This window comes from Chelonoidis abingdonii, chromosome 1, assembly GCF_003597395.2.
Source record: "Chelonoidis abingdonii isolate Lonesome George chromosome 1, CheloAbing_2.0, whole genome shotgun sequence".
NCBI classification, from domain to species: Eukaryota; Metazoa; Chordata; order Testudines; family Testudinidae; genus Chelonoidis; species Chelonoidis abingdonii.
The window spans coordinates 248,066,610-248,084,343 of record NC_133769.1 but is presented as its reverse complement, the minus strand read 5'-3'; the positions used below and the strand labels follow the sequence as shown (position 1 = coordinate 248,084,343).

Genomic DNA, 17,734 nt, shown 5'->3' with positions numbered 1-17,734 from the left:
ACTGGCCTCTTGTCTGTCTCACGCAAAACAGCAGGGATCCTTAAAAACTTGTCTTAGACAGGTAATATTACCTAAGTCTTTCCTAAGTATACCCTACAATAAATATAGAGAATACTACAAATGCCCGAGTTAAGTGTTTATCTAAGGTAAAATATACATGCCTGAAAGGGAAGCAATTGTAAACATACTTTTCTGTTACCGTGAATGAAACAGCTTATTTGGAATGTATCAAAACTTGAGATTTTCTCTGTTAGAAATACAGTATTATAGTAATTGATATGGTTAATGGCGTATTTTGAGTTATGATATTGGGATATTTTGGTTGTTGGATATTTTTAGTATTTTGCCTAAAACTGTTACACTTTTTTTCTACGTGTTTGCATGAGAGCATATTGTCTTTCTAGATGCTCTCATGCAGTTTATGGGTGAAACCAAGCATTGCAAATGGAAGCTTGGTGGTTTTGAATTTGCCCAAATGAGGAGCAAGGGCATTCAATAACTTGCATTATTTTTAAGAGTTTCTCTTCATGTCTCTTTGGAGAATGAGAAAACAAACAGATGTTTTGTTTGATTTTTAAACAAGTTAAACATGTGCAATTCCCTCAAACACAAGTCTAGAAAGTGCACTTACAGTTGACCAATTTTAGCAATTTGCCCAGAATTGTCTGAATCATGTGTATTGTCTTATAGTCACAAGCCTAACTTGCTTAAAAACAATATCAAGACCCATGGTGAGAAGTGTATTTTAAATCACAATAAAAACTTTGATAACTGTAGATCTCACAAGTAACTCTGTATTATTTTCACATATGAATTTGCTTTTCCTAACCCCTGCCTATGTTTATTTATGGGTCTGATTTGTGTCATATTACATTTAGATTACATACTCTTTGAACAGAGAGCGTATCTTTGCTTCTTGTGGGGGTTGTCTAGCATGTTTTTTGGACATTCAGTACTTTTGTTTACTTGAAAGTGGCCACTGAAGGACTGCAGAGGCAGGATTGTCCAGTAGTGAAAGGTACTACGCTAGGAACTAGGAGACCTGGATTAAATTCCTTGCTCCACCGTGTGTATATTTCCTGTGTGACCTTGGGAAAATTACTTAACCTCTCTGCGTCTCAGTTCCAGTTTGTAAAATGGGGATGTAAGCATATGATTCACAAGCAATTGCACCCCCAGGTGGCTGGGCAAAGCACAGCAGGCTCTTCTCCTTTAGACCTTCCTGCTGAATGCTGTTCTAGCCCTGTGGTAGTCAGTTACTTCTTGCAACTCGGCCTTCTGGCCAGGTCACATAGACTCCCACCACTTCTGGGGTACCAATAGTCCAACAAATAAGAGTCCATCAATGTCATATAGAACCCTCAGTACTTACCATTGTATCAGGGGATTCAGTAGTCCTTACCATTTGTTGGGGAGGGGCGTTCCACTCCACTTTCTTGGTGGGATGATGGGGCATTCTAGGCTGTCTCTCTAGTGGGTTCCAGTTCCTATCTTGCCTTTCTTGGGATTTTGCCTCAGCCTCTTCCTGCACTCCTAGTGTATCAGCCCCATTCTTTCTCTTCCACTCACTCATTGTAGAGCTGCAGTTCCGGCTAGCCAGTTGTTTCCACCTGGAGAGAGTTTTCTCCACTTCCCTTGCAGGGCAGACCCTGACTCAGCAGGAGATTCCATGCTCCCTGAAGGCCCCTCCTCAGAGAGTCCTGGTCAAACTCACTTCCTACTGCTCCTTCCCAACTGCCTGGGGCTCCCTGTTGTAGACCTACCTTCCTTCAGGGAGCCTCTACTTGCCAATAGCCCACTCAGCTCCCTGACTCTCACTGAGTGTCACAGATCTGCTCTCCTTCCTAGTTAGGCCTGGACTGCCAGGTTCAGCCCTTTTAACTCCTCCCACAGGTTTGACTCCTAGTACATGTGTAGCGATGTAATGCTGATTGTGCCCACGAGCTCTCATTAATCCCTTCAGGCCCATTCACATAGCACTTCCCAACTTCACAGGGATGTTATTAGCATAAATACACTAAAGCTTGTGAGGCGCTCAGATACTACAGTGATGGGGGCCATATAAGTACCTCAGACAGACAGTTGCTGCACTGGATACTCAGAAAGGGACCCTCAGGAATGACTTGCTGTAACAGCTGCCTTGTTGGACATTTTTAGTGTTTTGCCTAAAACTGTTACACTTTTTTTCCTATATGTTTGGCAAGATAGATCGCGTATTGTCTTTCTACATGCTTCCATGCAATCTGAGTGAAACCAAGCTGTCATGTATAAATCCCCACTCTGAACTTTAGCATCCAAAAGATGGGGTATCAGCATGAATTCCTCTAAGCTTAATTACCAGCCTAGAACCTGTAGCGCTGCCACCAACCAGGAATTCCAGTGCCTGGTACACTCTGGTCCCCCCAAAACCTTGCCTGGGGAACCCCAAGACCCAGATCCTCTGGATCTTAACACAAGGAAAGTAAACCCTTTCCCCAACCGTTGCCTCTCCCAGGCTCCCCCTCCCTGGGTTACCCTGGAAGATACGGTGAGTCAACACTCCTTGAACTTAAAACAGAGAGGAAATGCACCTTCCCCCCTCTTCTCTCTCCCTCTCCAGACTCTCCCTGAGAGAGAAAGTAATCCGACACAGAGAGAAATTAGCCTCTCTTTCTCCCTTCCTCCTTCTCCCCACCTATCCCCTGGTGAATCCAGACCCTGCCTCTGGGTCTCACACCAGAAATAAAAAACAATCAGGTTCTTAAACAAGAAAATCTTTTAATTAAAGAGAGAAAAACAGTAAAATTGTCTTTGTAAATTTAAATGGAATAGGTACAGGGTTTTTAACTATAGGCACTGGGAATACCCTCCAGCCTAAGTATTCAAGTACAAATTAAATCCTTTCAGCAAAAATAGAAATTTGAACTCCTCCAGCCAAATGCACAATTTAACTCCTTCAGCCAAATGCACATTTGCAAATAAAGAAAACAAAATAGCCTAACTCGCTTTATCTATTTAGTACTTACTATTTGGAATCTATAAGAACCTGTATCAGGGAAATTGGAGAGAAACCTGGTTGCATGTCTGGTCCCTCTGAGCCCCCAGAGTGAACAACAACCAAAAACTAACAGCACACACAGAAACTTCCCTCCCTCAAGACTTGAAATTATCCTGTCTCCTGATTGGTCCTCTGGTCAGGTGACAGCCAGGCTTATTGAACTTGTTAACTCTTTACAGTCAAAAGAGATATAAAGTACTTCTGTTCTGTTAACTCCTTCTATCTGTTTATGACAGAAGCATTGTAAATGGACGATTGGTGGTCTTGGATTTGCCCAAGTGAGAACCAAGGGCATTCAATAACATGCAATATTTTTCAGAGTTCCTCTCCATGTCTCCTTTGAGAATGAGAAAACAAACAGATGTTTGATCTGATTTGTAAATACGTTAAAACATGTGCAATTCCTTTTCCCAATCCACCTACCCACAAAATACTTCACAATAATTCCCTGTCTCACACATTAGAGCATCTAATGCCCTGTGGTGTCAATCCCTCACTCTCCCTCCCCACATAAGACATATATCTACTCTTTCTACAACCACCATATCTCCACGCCCTTTATAGTCATGGTCCTATTGCAGACAGGTGGAAAGGCACGTTAATCAACCTACTGCAATGATATCTATGATGATTCTCAAAGATATTTAGGCTCCTAACTTCCCTTGATTTCAATGTAAGTTAGAAGCATAAATACCATTGAGGATCTGGGCCTGCATCTCTACTCTATCAGTGCCAGAGAGAAGAATTCAAGACCCTTCTCCCATTCTCTAGCCCCACAGGCCTCTAACACCCAGGAGTACAAACTACTTCTGTAATTCATAAATAAGTAATCAGGAGCAGGCCTGCTGTATATAATGTGAACAGGCAAGAAGATTTCTTTTTTTTGCATAGATAACATCTCAGAAATGTGTTTAGAAATTGATGTGGCTCTAGCCATAACTGGTGAGATTGGTTTCTTGGTGTTAGCAAATAAACCTGTTCCCATTAAGATTTTCTAGGCAGAAGATTTTACATAGAATTTAAGATAAAGATTATTTCTTGCCTAAATACCATAAATGCTAGTATTACCTCTATAAAACAATTGGCCTACATATTCCTCTAAAAGGTAAAACCAGTTAATTGAAAGTGATCCTTGTCTTTTCGTACAGTATGGCCCAAATACTTACTCCTACGTGAAGCTAGCATGGAGACCCTTCCTGTGGCATGGAATGGATAGGCAAGTATCACTTGTGAGTGCACACTCAGCAGATACCTTGCACAGTCCATATGTGGGGTTTAACTGGTTCACAGGCCATTGCACCCTTCCTCCACACTGCAATGAATGTTGTCTATTGAGTGTGAGGAGGGACACACTCAGCATCTATGAAAACCAAGCCACTTACGTGTAAGTGCCTATATATTAAAATTTAGGGCCCAGCTTGTCAAAGGCACTTAGGTGCCTGACTCCCATTGAAATCAACAAGAATTAGGCAAATAAATACCTTTTGAGAATCTGGGCAAAGGAGCCTAATTTTATACACCCAGCTTTCAATGTTGACCTCTCTGTCTCTAGCTCAAAAATGGAATACCTAAATAGGAACCCCATTCAGCATTTGGATGAAGGCTAAAGTAATTACAATGATTAATGTGAAGGCTGAACCGATCTAGCACCCTTTTTAAAGGGATTAGTGGATGAAGAAAAAGGGGAAAATACAGTTCAGACATCAAATGTAAATATCTGTTTATCCCTTATTATTGAATATAGTACATTGCATCTGTAATGAGTTACTTTTAAGCAGAGCTAAATTGTTAGGAAAGATGTTGGGGGTGGGAGGGAATACTGTTTACTGAGTTGTTATGTGATACTGCTTAAATAAATTCTTTCAAGCTGAGCATAGGCCAGAGAAACACATTTAAAACAATAGGCCATGTTTCATTACTAGGGGATCCAATGCAGTTATATATGCACAAAGGCTTAAATTCATCCCTGGTTTAAACAACCCATTCAAGTAAATGGGGTTGCATCTGCCCATCTCGGGCTTGTGCTTTACCAGTTGTATTTTGAATAACCTCTAGGGGCAGTTCTAAATGGAGTACTTAGCAGGAAACGCCAGCTGGATGACCTTACTTCCTGGAATACTTAAAAAGAAGGAATGTGGGTGTTGTGGAGAGTATGGGGGAGAAAAGTATGGTGGATGTTAATTAAACAGTTCAGGGCTGTCTTTCCTTTTGAATAAGCAAAATCCTAAGTGTTTACAATATCCCAAAAGAGAATTACAGCTGCTCCTAAATTTAGAAATAATTTGGCAATCAAAATAAGCATTCTTTTCCTATCAAATAATTTCAGATATGAACATCTTGCATCAATCCATTGTTGTTTATAAATACACCACGCTCATTAGCCAGCTGTATATATGTGGCATCATAGCCTTTGGCTCCATAAATACTGGTCTCAGCTTGCAAGCTAAAGGAACAGTTCCACTAGCTCAGCAGTTAGAGCAAACTGCTGTACATGTGGCCATGTCTAGCAGATTCCATTCTGTATCAGGTAAATGCACACAAGCCTCTCTTCTCCAGGGTGTTGCAATGAGGAGCTGGCAGGGATGGGGCAAATAGTAGAACATAACGTGAATAACCCACTCTCTGCAATAATGGCAAAGTGAGGAAATAATACTTTTTGAACATTTATAATTATATATAGGTGGGTAGTTTTATGACCATTTCCTCACCTCTGTAATTTCTGAGCACTTCCCATGTTTTTAAAAATAGAAATAACAATCAGTATGAGCTAGATACTTTGATATACTTCCTTGTCTCAATGTACAGAGATGTGCAATTCCCTGCATACCAAGATGAAAATAAGTCTCCTTCAGTGTCAAATCTCTTGTTCTACCCCTGAAAGTAAAGCTAATTAAAAAAGAAAAATCGCAGCTCGAAAGGCTAAAGGGCAAGGTTCTAGGGATTGTTAGTAGCTATGCTGCAAATCATAAGGTGATATATTACCTGCTATTCCTATATATGCTAAGAATTCTTACATATCCATCGATCATTCATCATGGAAAGCTGAGAGTCCCAGAGCATGTTTCTCGGCTAATAGTGTCAATGAATAACAATAAATAGTGTTATAACATCAATTCTGGAAGGATGGCCTGCAAAAGATGGTAATTATAGGAATAATGCAGGGTAACCAGATGGCTCCTAGAATACGGTTAGAATACTAGGATAAATTCATGGCACAAACCCTGCTAATAACACATGATAAGTTGTTACAGTGGTGCATAATAGAATTGGTTTGTACTTTTTTCCTTAAAAAAAAAAAAATCACCAAGGAACCTTCATGCAAAAAACCTACATTAAATGAAAATTAGGCTGGACAAAAGATCAAGCAAGGAACTTCCATATTGACCAGGAACCCTTAATTCTTCCCCTTTATACTTATGCATTATGATCAAGTCTTTATATAAACACATTTTTCCCACAAGATCCTCCCATCATTCAATGCATAGGTTGGATGCACCAGGACGCAGAATGAAGGTTGTACTGGCAGATGTGGAATTGCTATTTTAAGTACTGGATTTTGAAACTTAAATATCTATCTGTAAACAAAGTTTTTTGTATGTAATAATATATACACATGCTCACACTTGTGTGTGTGTGTATGTGCATGTGTGTGTGTAACTTCTATTTTATCACCCTAATTATGACTACTTAGTAACAGAAACATGGCAATAAAATGTAACTATAGAAAAGATAAGATTGTAGCATCTGGATTAGCATATTAATGGCAGTTTAAGAGAATTCTGGCCCCTGGCATTTGAAATACATGAGGTATCTGTAAAGAAAAATAAATTAGAATCTATGATCCTGGCATCTTTCTGCTACAGGCTCTACATGCAACAGTTTAGAAACAGAACAATTAATGTGTGTGTGGCTGCCATATTCCACACAATTTGTCATTGTCAGGTGACTTATTTAATCACCAGCCATATTTGTCTAATGCTACCTGAATCTCAAACACCTGTTTCATCATACAGCAGCTCCTTAAAGCCTCTGTTTTCACACTGTATTAGGGAAGCCACTGCAGACATATTGTCCAGTTGTGACTTCCCCGACTTCACACAGAGACGGATGGTCAAGACTGTGTGGTGGGGCAGAGCATGCTAAGCCAAAAGGCCAATGCAGGAGATCATGTTGTTCTATTTTTTTCCCCTAAAGTAAACTAATTCTGAGAATGAAAACAAACAAACAAAAAAACTTAAAAGACCAGCTCTTTGGCTGGTGTAAATCAATATAGATCCATTGATTTTAATAGAGCTATGTCGAGTTACACTGACTGAGGCTACAGCCCTTTAACTATATCCTATCAAAGACCAAATATAAGTGGAATGCGTGGAACCAACTTCAGTTTTTATGTTGTGCTTTTATTACAGGAATACCAAATTGATATATTTTTTGCTCAGACATGGACAGACAGCCGCCTTCGTTTCAACAGCACCATGAAAATACTGACTCTAAACAGCAATATGGTTGGATTGATATGGATACCAGACACTATCTTCCGAAATTCTAAAACAGCAGAAGCTCATTGGATCACTACACCCAATCAGCTTCTGAGAATATGGAATGATGGGAAAATCTTGTATACTTTAAGGTAGGAAGTAGGATTGTGTGGCTGACAGTATTTGGTCTCTTTTTCTGCAGAGTATTTTTAGATGTTTTGGTTTGATTTTTTTAACTGTTTCCTAACATATTCAAATCTGTTTTAGGGACAGGCAAATTGATGCTGTTTAAAACAAATGACATGAATATTTGTCCAAAATTCAAACTAAGCCCCAAGCTAAACAATTTTTTAGGCTAAAAAAGCTTGCTAATTTTTTAAAAAACCTTGATGTTATGCCTTTCTTCATTTCCATATTCAGGAACCAAAAGCAGAAGTGTCAAAATTCTACAAGAAAGGTTCCTCTCTCAGTGTTTGCAATCCAGCCAGAAGCATGTAGTCCCAGAAATCTTGCAAGAGAAGTAGTTTCTATAAAACTTCCTGACTTGGCTTACAGTGGAACTGGGAAAAAAATCAAAATATTTTTGATGAAAAATGGCTTTTTGACAAAATAGAAGTTTGCATGAAATGTCATTTTTTTGGTCAATTTTTTGTGTTTTCATAAAAAAAGACCACACATACATCTTTTGGGTTGCTGTTCCAAGTAAACCAAACATTTTCAGTTTTAGATTTTTAGATTCCCTACCTCATAAAAAAAAATCAAAGAAAAACTTCTGCAAATAAGAAGAAAACAATTTTGTTGAAATTTTTCAGAGGGAAGGGAAAAAAACATTTCCCAGCCAGCTTTACCTTCGAGGGCAGATTAGCTCAGATTAGATTCAGGTATACACCTGGGTGTGTATTTGAACCAAACACAGCCTCTGGAGACAGATTGATCCACTGCTTAGAGCACTGAATTAGACATTGGAAGAACTGAATTTTATTCCTGTCTGTGTCATTTTCTTATTATGCGATCTTGGGCAAGTCAATTAATTATTCTGTGCCTCATTTTACCAATCTGTGAAAATGCTTTGAGTTCTGCAGAGGAAAAAAGATGCAAAATATATATTTAGAGATTCTTCCTCTGCTGGTGTGCTCATGTTTAGGTGCATACTAGGATCTGCAGTGTGGGGCACGGGTCACTTCCTGGAGGATTCATTGCACCTTGAGGTCTTTAAACCACGATTTGAGGACTTCAATAACTCAGACATAGGTTAGGGGTTTGTTACAGGAGTGGGTGGGTGAGATTCTGTGGCCTGCGCTGTGCAGGAGGTCAGACTAGATGACCATAATGGTGCCTTCTGACCTTAAGTCTATGAGTCAATACCAATTTCTATATACAAGTAACACTGGAAGATAGCACATCAGATGTTTTGTCAAAAAGGGGAACTACTGGAAGAAATATGTTAGAGTTTATCTAGGCAAGACAATACCATAAAGTATACATTTGTATTAAAATGGTGCATTCAAATAAAAAAAATTGCTTTTTTATTCAGTGGAGGAGCTGAACTGTTCAAAAGTGGAATTTCACAATAAACAAGATTCCCTATACAGCAAGCAATCTATCTGTAAAATATATCTTCCATGTTGCACAGTTGCTGCACTGATTGTATTCAACCTCCTCAGTGCATCATCACGCTGATGATACTTGCATATGGAAGCTGAGCTTCAATGACAAGTGTCCCTATTTAAAGACTGTCAAACAAGAGAGGGATACAACAGCTCGAAAATACCATTCAGGGTATGTCTGCACTGGAATAAATGACCGGTGGTACTGCTGTGGCTGGGTCAGCTGACTTGGGATCTGGCTGCGGAGCTAAAAATTGCTATATAGATATTCAGGCTCAGGCTAGAGCCCAGGCTCTGGGACCCTTCCCCCACCACACGGTATCCCAGAGATCAGACTCTATGTCAAGCCTGAATGTCCACACAGCAATTTTACAGTGTGAGCCCCACAAGTTCAAGTCAGCTGACCCAGGCCAGCTGCAGGTGTTTAATTGCTGTGTAGATGTATCCTACATGGTCTTTCAGTATCCTCCTCTTTTGAGGCTTTATCCAAAGCCCACTGAAGTACATGGAAAGTCTCTCAGTCACTTCAGTGGGCTTTCAAACAGGACCTTGATGAATGTAAGAAGATGCTCATTTGGTTAGGTATGCATCCCCCTTTTATCTGTCAATTTTTTGTGCCATATTGTGCACTGTTACTTACACTTGTGAGACCTCACTGAAGTAATAGAGTTTTATAGGTGTCTCTGAAAACATCATCTGTCCCATGGACTGCAAAAATATCTTACCATACACTGTTAATCAGAAAAACATTTGGCCCATGTCAAAGGGTGGACTGGACTCTTTAAGAAGGAACTGGTCCACTCCACCTGAGTCTCATTAACTGCCTTTCAATGGGGCCTGATAGAGGGCAGCTGTTGAACAGCTGGACAGGAAGAGGAATCTATGGTAGAGAAGAGCTGCAGTAAGCAAAAGGCTCCTGTAGGAGAACCTGACTGAGAGAGGGTTTAGGGCCTAGAAGCCAGAGCCAGAAGGCTGAGCTCCAGTTAGGGGAGATGACAGAGCAGCAGGAACTGCAGAGAAGGAGGACCTTAATGGATTGCCAGAGACAGGAAAAGATACCTCTGAGGGCAGAGATGAAGGCTAGCAGGGTAATTCCCTAATTTTATTGTAATTTTAATTCACTGTTTTTGGAAAATAAATAAATCCCTGCCAGAATGGCCTGTGGAGTTTAACTGGGGAGCCCTGAAGAAAGGGAAGATTGATGGGAGGATGCTGCCGAGCCACCCTAGGTCACGGGGTGCTCAGTACCTAGCTGACCCTGTTCCAGCCCTCCTGTGCTTAACTGAGCATTTTAAATGTATATAAAGAGTTCTGTTTCCAGTTTTACTACTCCACCTTTCCTCTGTGAACAAGGAACTCTATAAACCTTAATGTTCACAACTTAGGACATAAAACTCAGCAACAAGTAAGCAGTCTTTATTGTCGCAGACTATTGACTCTACAGAACTACAGGTAAGAGACAGCTGTAGTATCTCCAATTTCTTCACTGTGGATGTCTCAGAAAGAACAACCTTGAGCTGACTGAATCTCTAAATTCAAGAATCAGTGTACAAGTTTGTGCCAGGTCCTCCTCTTCTCTGGCCACTTTCGGGCATGCAACCTTGGAATCCTGTCGTCTTGTACAATTAAAACGACTAGGCAGAGAGAACTAATTTACTTACAACTGAGCTTAAACAAGGTAGACATTTCTGTGGCTGTCAGCCCAAATTTAAGGCTTCTAGACCTTCTCAAATCTAGTTTGTTTACCTTTTAATTAGTTTTCCTAAAATTTGTCATTTGCTGGGAAAACTCATCCAGTGAAGTTAATATAGTGTTCATTACTTGAAAATAGCTTTCACATAAAACTAATGTATGATATGATCTAGTCAAATATATACACCGACTTTGTAGTTTCATGGACTGAAACCCCTAACTTAATGGTAATTTAATAACTGGCCTTATTTGTAGTGTGCCCTGTGTTAGTAAACCATTTTAAACATCATTTTAAAATGTGGTAGATATTTTTGCAAACATTTGTGCTGACCTATGTTAATTGGGCCTATCTTTGTGAAATTTATTAAAAAAGTTCTTTGATAAGAAGGGTAGATAAAAATTAGTTTAAAAATGGTCGCCTAACATGGGAGAAAGAGTATCACAGATCGGGCTATTAAGTTTACAGTGTAATACCAAGCAAAACCCATACAACACTGCATAAAGCTCTGTTTCCATGCATGCATGAACAGTCATATCACCCATTTCCTAGCACTTAATTCTGTAGCAATGCTTCAACATTTCCCAGCTGTGTCTTGGACAATTATCAACGATTACCCTACCATGTTCCTTTAACTTTTCGTTGTGCTGATTTATAGTGACAATTACCTGTTTTTTACACAGGCTCACCATCAATGCAGAATGCCAGCTGCAGCTACATAATTTCCCAATGGATGAACATTCTTGCCCGTTGATATTCTCTAGTTGTAAGTACTGCTTCAGTGCATATCTATTATACTTGAACCTTGTGGAGAGGCACCAGTTTGTCTTTAATTTCTGTCAGGTTGTTCAGGGTTTCCTGAACAGGTACTGAGGTTTGCTTTTGATATTATCATATATATGTGTTTTCGCTTCAGCGTTCATGGCAGAAGTTTTTGTCATGAAATGCCCCATGTAGAGTTATACCGCTAGAGCTGCAAGCACCAGCATCTCTGTTTGCAGTCATAATTACAGTTTAACAAGGAGCAGATATTCACATCAGTCTGTGCTCTGATGAGATGGTTATAAAAATAATGTAACATATATTTGAGAAGAGAACCTACTGTAGTATGAGATGTGCAGTGCAGATATAAGCTATATCATAACTACTCCTGTTTATTTTCCAAGCCAAAGATTAAAATTTCCTTTTAGAGAGATCAGTGTGTAAATGGTGTTGCTGATGGCAGTAGTGAACTGGATGGAGAACCAATCTCCATCATCTCTAATTTTATGAGTTTATGAGAAATAGCATGGTAGCAACTTTGCCTCATAATTCAGAAATAGGTTGTATCATTAGACTAAGGCTATTTTTTTCTTGTATTATTCAGCTGCATGGTAGTTCCAACTGGATTGTATTGTGTGTAATTTTGTCTATAAATGCTGTCATCATTGTGGGAGGTTGGCAGGAATCCTGTTGTTAACATGAACACCCCAGAGATGGGAGATGGCACATCTCAATTAACATTATGCTGCTGCAGAAATGTAATTACAACCATGATCCAAATGTGGTAAATGATGTTTAAAAGGACAAGCATGGCATTTGGTTTACTGCATCTGACTGTCATCACAGGCTTTTCTCCTTAATATCGCAAAAGTCAGGTTTTAGCGAGATTTTTTAGAAAAGAAAGTCAGGAATGTGAAAGCTAACCCATAATATCATCATGCTAGGTATTGTGTGTGTGTGTGTATGCAAATACCACAGGTCCCTAGAAACATGGTTTATGACTTTCTAAATTGTTTTAAAAATTTGCTAAAGGCACATTCCTGATTGCTTCTGTATCCAAAAATAAAAGTTGAATGATTTAACAACAACCAAAAAAAAACAAAAAAACCCCAGTTGTTTATCCCCTGAGGTGGGATTTGCCTTCTAAAGGAAGGGAATGTTCAGCACATTGAACATTCTGACTGCGTGACTCATGAGTGCTTAGTAATGAATCCAATTTCAGTTCCACTCTAACTGGTGTTCCCTTCCAAAAGGACAATTTTCTTCTGGTCAGGCTCACATAGTTACTTAATTTGTCCTTAAAAATAAATGCAATCCGTAGTAAGGAGTGTGTTTATTCTGTCCTATTCATTCACCCCCATTCACATGCATGAAAAGTCTTGGGGAAAAGATTCTTTTTAGGATGATCAGGTGGAAAAGGCATTAAAAATGTATTTTTCACAGAGTGCTCCCTCTTTCTGAAACAGATCATACATCAACAGTGATGTGCTGTCAATATTTTTTAAAAAAGGTCTCTAACAAAAAGTGTACGCTTTGATAAATTCTGTATCTCAGGGAATGTACTCTGTAAATAGGAGTGAAGGACTGGGAAAGCTATCATTTTCTCTTCCCTTTTAAATAATATCATTTCCCCATCATATCTATAAAATAATTAGAGAGGTAACATCATTTGGTAAACACATTTATGTGTACATACTACTTTTTTTCCCTGGGAAGTATATTGGTAGTGTAGAAGAGTATTCATCTTGTCCAGTTTGAAACAGGATTTTGAACCCAGTATGGTGGGCATGGAGGTATTTTCATCCCCCAAGGCAAATGTTTTTTGGGGAAAAAGACAGTGCACTCGATTCCATTCCATTTTTAAAAAATGAACTTTTGAGTATTTTTATGAGCTCAATGGATATGTAAATCCTCGGCAAAAATGCTTTAGGGCATACAGCTTGTGAGCCAGATTCAGCCCATTTGAGGTATTCAGATTGTGTAGAATCTAACTTGTCATTAAAAATAAAAAGTAATCTTCCAAATGTTACTAGTGATGAAATGTCTTTTAGTCTGTAGACAGCCTGTAACAATTACTTAGATTTGTTAACTCCCCTGTCTATGTTAATCTCACTGGAGAGTCAACTTTAAAGTCCAATGATAATGCTATATTGTCAACATGAACTGCTTTATTGATGATCATTTTAGTGAATGGAATGGGAGAGGAGGTGGGACTTCAGCCCACAGAGAGGTGAAAATAGGGAGAGAACAGAAAAATAGGATGGGAAAGAAAGAAAAATAATAGACAAAATTGTAGCAGTTCTACAAGGGAACAGATTTTCCCAGTGAAATTGAATGTGACAATAAGTTACTCAACAAACAAATAATAGTTTATATAGTACAAAAAGTCCATATATTGCCCTGGATCTTTGTGGAAAACTCCCATTTTTTTCTTGCTGAAGGTAGTGTGTAGTTTTAAATATATACCCCCCGCCCATGGACCATAATAAAAAATGGAGTTTGGTTCTCGCTGTCAAATGAGTTTGACACCCCAGTTTTATCAATATCCAGAGAAGATGGCGAACTCTTGACAGGCAGAGAAATCATCCCGGTCCTTTCTTCAATTTGGAGGCACAATAACTGCTGGGGGCAGCTCCAGAAAGTGATTAAGCTGTGTTCTGTGCCACTATCTTATTTAGAGTAACAACTCTTCCCTTTGTGCTGAATAGGATTTGAACATCAGAAGGTTCAGGCTCATGGCTAAATTTCAAACTTGATGTTGGCCTGACTTTTTTTATCATAACTTATATCTTTTAGACAAAATTTTTTTTCTAACTTTGGATGCGTGCATGCAACACCATCTGAGGAAATGGCAGTTATATGGGCATAGTCAAGAGCTTTGTTTGTCTCAGTTTTACAGTTTTCTTGATGTATGCAAATAACACATGAAAAACTATAACAAAATGATTTTGCAACTTTCTCACCTGCTCTAATAATGCCGTTCACTAGAGGTTATTTTTAAGTTATCAAGTGACATTCCTTTCCTTGAAGGCTATTTTAGTGCTACCTTTAGCACTATCTTAGCACTTCTTTTGTAAATTTTCATGTAGAACATCTCCTTAGGGATTTGTTTGTGTTATATCTTTATTATATTTTCAGTGTTATGTACACATATTCCAATTTTAAGATACATGATGCTCCAGAGGACTTATGAGATGAATGGCTGAATGATTTATTACTGTCAGCTCTGCCAAATTTCCAAGAGGAGGAGCTTATTACAAATTTAGATTCCACAATGTGTTGTCTTGTGAATAAAACAAAAACCTAAATGGTTGTAGAATTTACAGCAGAATGCCCATGAATGCACATATAATTGAAAGTTAAATTGCGGGAAACCAAAAAAACCCCACTCAGACATCATATACTATAACTGATTCTGCTGCACAGACACTTGAACATTAACTATGTTAATATCTAAAACTTAGCACCTTTCCTAAACATTTCCTTTAATTTTTACCAAATACATTTTAGACTGAGCCAGGTCCTTGCAAGACCTCCTGACTCTTAGCCTTTCTCTTTGCTCTTTGTATGTTGGAGTCAAATGGTCTGGTTGCCAGGAAGAGTCAGAAGAATACAGTGGGCTGGATGGGGCCATTTTACTGTGCTAATTTAACTTATTTTGATTACTAGCTCCTAATCATTCCCTCTTGTTGGAAAACCCATGGGAGGAGGAAACATTAGGAAGAAATGCTGCATCGTGCACTTCCTGGTATTCCCTTCTCTCTCACCTCTGAAGTGGTTTCTGAACTCATTTGTAGATAGTGATGCAGCAGAACCTAGAGCACTGCAGGAAAACAGGCTATAGCCACATGAACTGGAAGGATAGTAGTTCAGGGAGCCATTTCTCTGGGTAAAAGCCTGTGGCATTTCCAAGGCAACTCCTGGTCCCTGGGAATCATGCTGCCTTCCTTTAATGTATAGGAATTGGGCAGTATTCCTTCAATTAGCTTTGACCCTCACTGTGACCCGCTAGTGACCCTCACTGTCTTCTATGTTTCAGATGCCATCAAACCTTGCCTGAGAAGCCAATGTATATATGTAGCCAGGCTTTGCACGTTGTATATAATTAGTGAACATGGTTATTTGTGCCTATGTGGTTCTTTCATAATAAGGCTTTGTTTGTGCATGTAAGACTCAAAATGCACAACCCCCCCCACAAACCCCTGTATGCATCTCTGTTTCCTGGGATGTGGCTAACGGCATTGAAGGGGAGTTCAAACTGCTTGGAAAAGTGTTAACTTCTGTGTGGATTTCCTGTTGGAAATCTACCTGGTTAGAAGATGAACAACCTTTTACCCATCAATATCTTCCTGCCCTACCTGAATAAGATGTCTGTAATGCCTTTCACAGGTTCTGGAGAGATTAGAAACATGTATTGGAGCCATATACCGTCTCTCCTCTTCGACCTTCCACCTTCCAAAGCCTGAGCTTTTGCTCTTCTCAGCCAATGTAAGCAGAAGGAGCATTTAGCCTCTTGCATTTTTTTTAAACAGTAACAAATATAATAGTAGCCAAAGGAAGAATGGCATAGTTATGTCTGGCTACTTTCTGTTCCTCAGGACCTACCTGGGGCCATGTATCAAGGAGGCTTCTTGAGCCTACCTCTATCTGTAGGCTCAGCATGAGCTTGCACTTGCTCCACTCTGTCAGGCAGAAGCCCATGATAGCCAGCAGCCATACCATACGGCAGCTGATTGTTCAAGAACCAGCTGTGGTATATAGAGTGTCAGAATCTGCAGTACTGTGTGTTTACTGCATCATTAATGTCTGGAACAATCTGTGTGGCAAAGTTTGAAGATATACCACTTTTAGAGATATCTGAGCTGGAAACTGAGCCAAGAATAATGTGAGATGATACAGATAAAGAGGTATCTCACTGGGCTGATCTGACTAATTTTGTTATTAATATATTGTTTCCTGTTGTTTTTGATCCTCATAAAGCCATGGTAGTTAATTAAAAATGAATATTCGAGTTTGTGGAACAAAAACACCAACCAAATTGCCAGTTGCCAGTTATCGACCTATGAGCAGCTGTGGACTTTTCTATAGCTATCCTCTGCTTAGAATCATAGAATATCAGGGTTGGAAGGGACCTCAGGAGGTCATCTAGTCCAATCTCCTGCTCAAAGTAGGACCAACTCCCAACTAAATCATCCCAGCCAGAGCTTTGTCAAACCTGACCTTAAAACCTCTAAGGAAGGAGATTCTATCACCTCCCGAGGTAACCCATTCCAGTGCTTCACCACTCCTAGTGAAAAAGCTTTTCCTGATATTCAACCCAAACCTCTCCCACTGCAACTTGAGACCATTACTACTTGTTCTGTCATCTGGTACCGCTGAGAACAGTCTAGATCCATCCTCTCTGGAAGCCCCTTTCAGGTAGTTGTAAGCAGCTACCAAATCCCCCCTTGTTCTTCTCTTCTGCAGACTAAACAATCCCAGTTCCCTCAGCCTCTCCTCATAAGTCATGTGCTCCAGCCCCTAATCATTTTTGCTGCCCTCTGCTGGACTCTTTCCAATTTTTCTACATCCTTGTAGTGTGGGGCCTAAAACTGGACACAGTACTCCCGATGAGGCCTCACCATGCCGAATAGAGGGGAATGATCACATCCCTCGATCTGCTGGCAATGCCCCTACTTTATATAGCCCCAAATACCTTTAGCCTTCTTGGCAACAAGGGCACACTGTTGATTCATATCCAGCTTCTCATCCACTGTAACCCCTAGGTCCTTTTCTGCAGAACTGCTGCCTAACCATTTGGTCCCTAGTCTACAGGAGTGTATGGGATTCTTCCGTCCTAAGTGCAGAACTCTGCACTTGTCCTTGTTGAACCTCATCAGATTTCTTTTGGCCCAATCCTCTAATTTGTCTGGGTCCCTCTGTATCCTATCCCTAACCTCCAGCGTATCTAGCACTCCTCCCAGTTTAGTGTCATCTGCAAACTTGATGAAGTGCAATCCACGCCATCCTCTAGATCATTAATTTAGATATTGAAAAAAAATGGCCCCAGGACTGATCGTTGGGACACTCCACTTGATACCGGCTGCCAACTAGACATGGATCACTACCGGTTGAGCCCGACGTTCAGCCAGCTTTCTATCCACCTCATAGTCCATTCATC

General features: G+C 39.8%; 1 protein-coding gene across 1 annotated transcript in view; it reads left to right on the top strand.

The window, feature by feature from the left end:
• Positions 1-17,734, top strand: part of GABRG3 (gamma-aminobutyric acid type A receptor subunit gamma3) — a 559,814-nt gene that overhangs the window by 292,672 nt on the left and 249,408 nt on the right. Inside the window, exons 4-5 of the mRNA XM_075060950.1 lie at positions 7,447-7,667; positions 11,496-11,578. Coding sequence (XP_074917051.1) covers positions 7,447-7,667; positions 11,496-11,578 — 304 coding nt within the window. The remainder of the gene's footprint in view (positions 1-7,446; positions 7,668-11,495; positions 11,579-17,734) is intronic.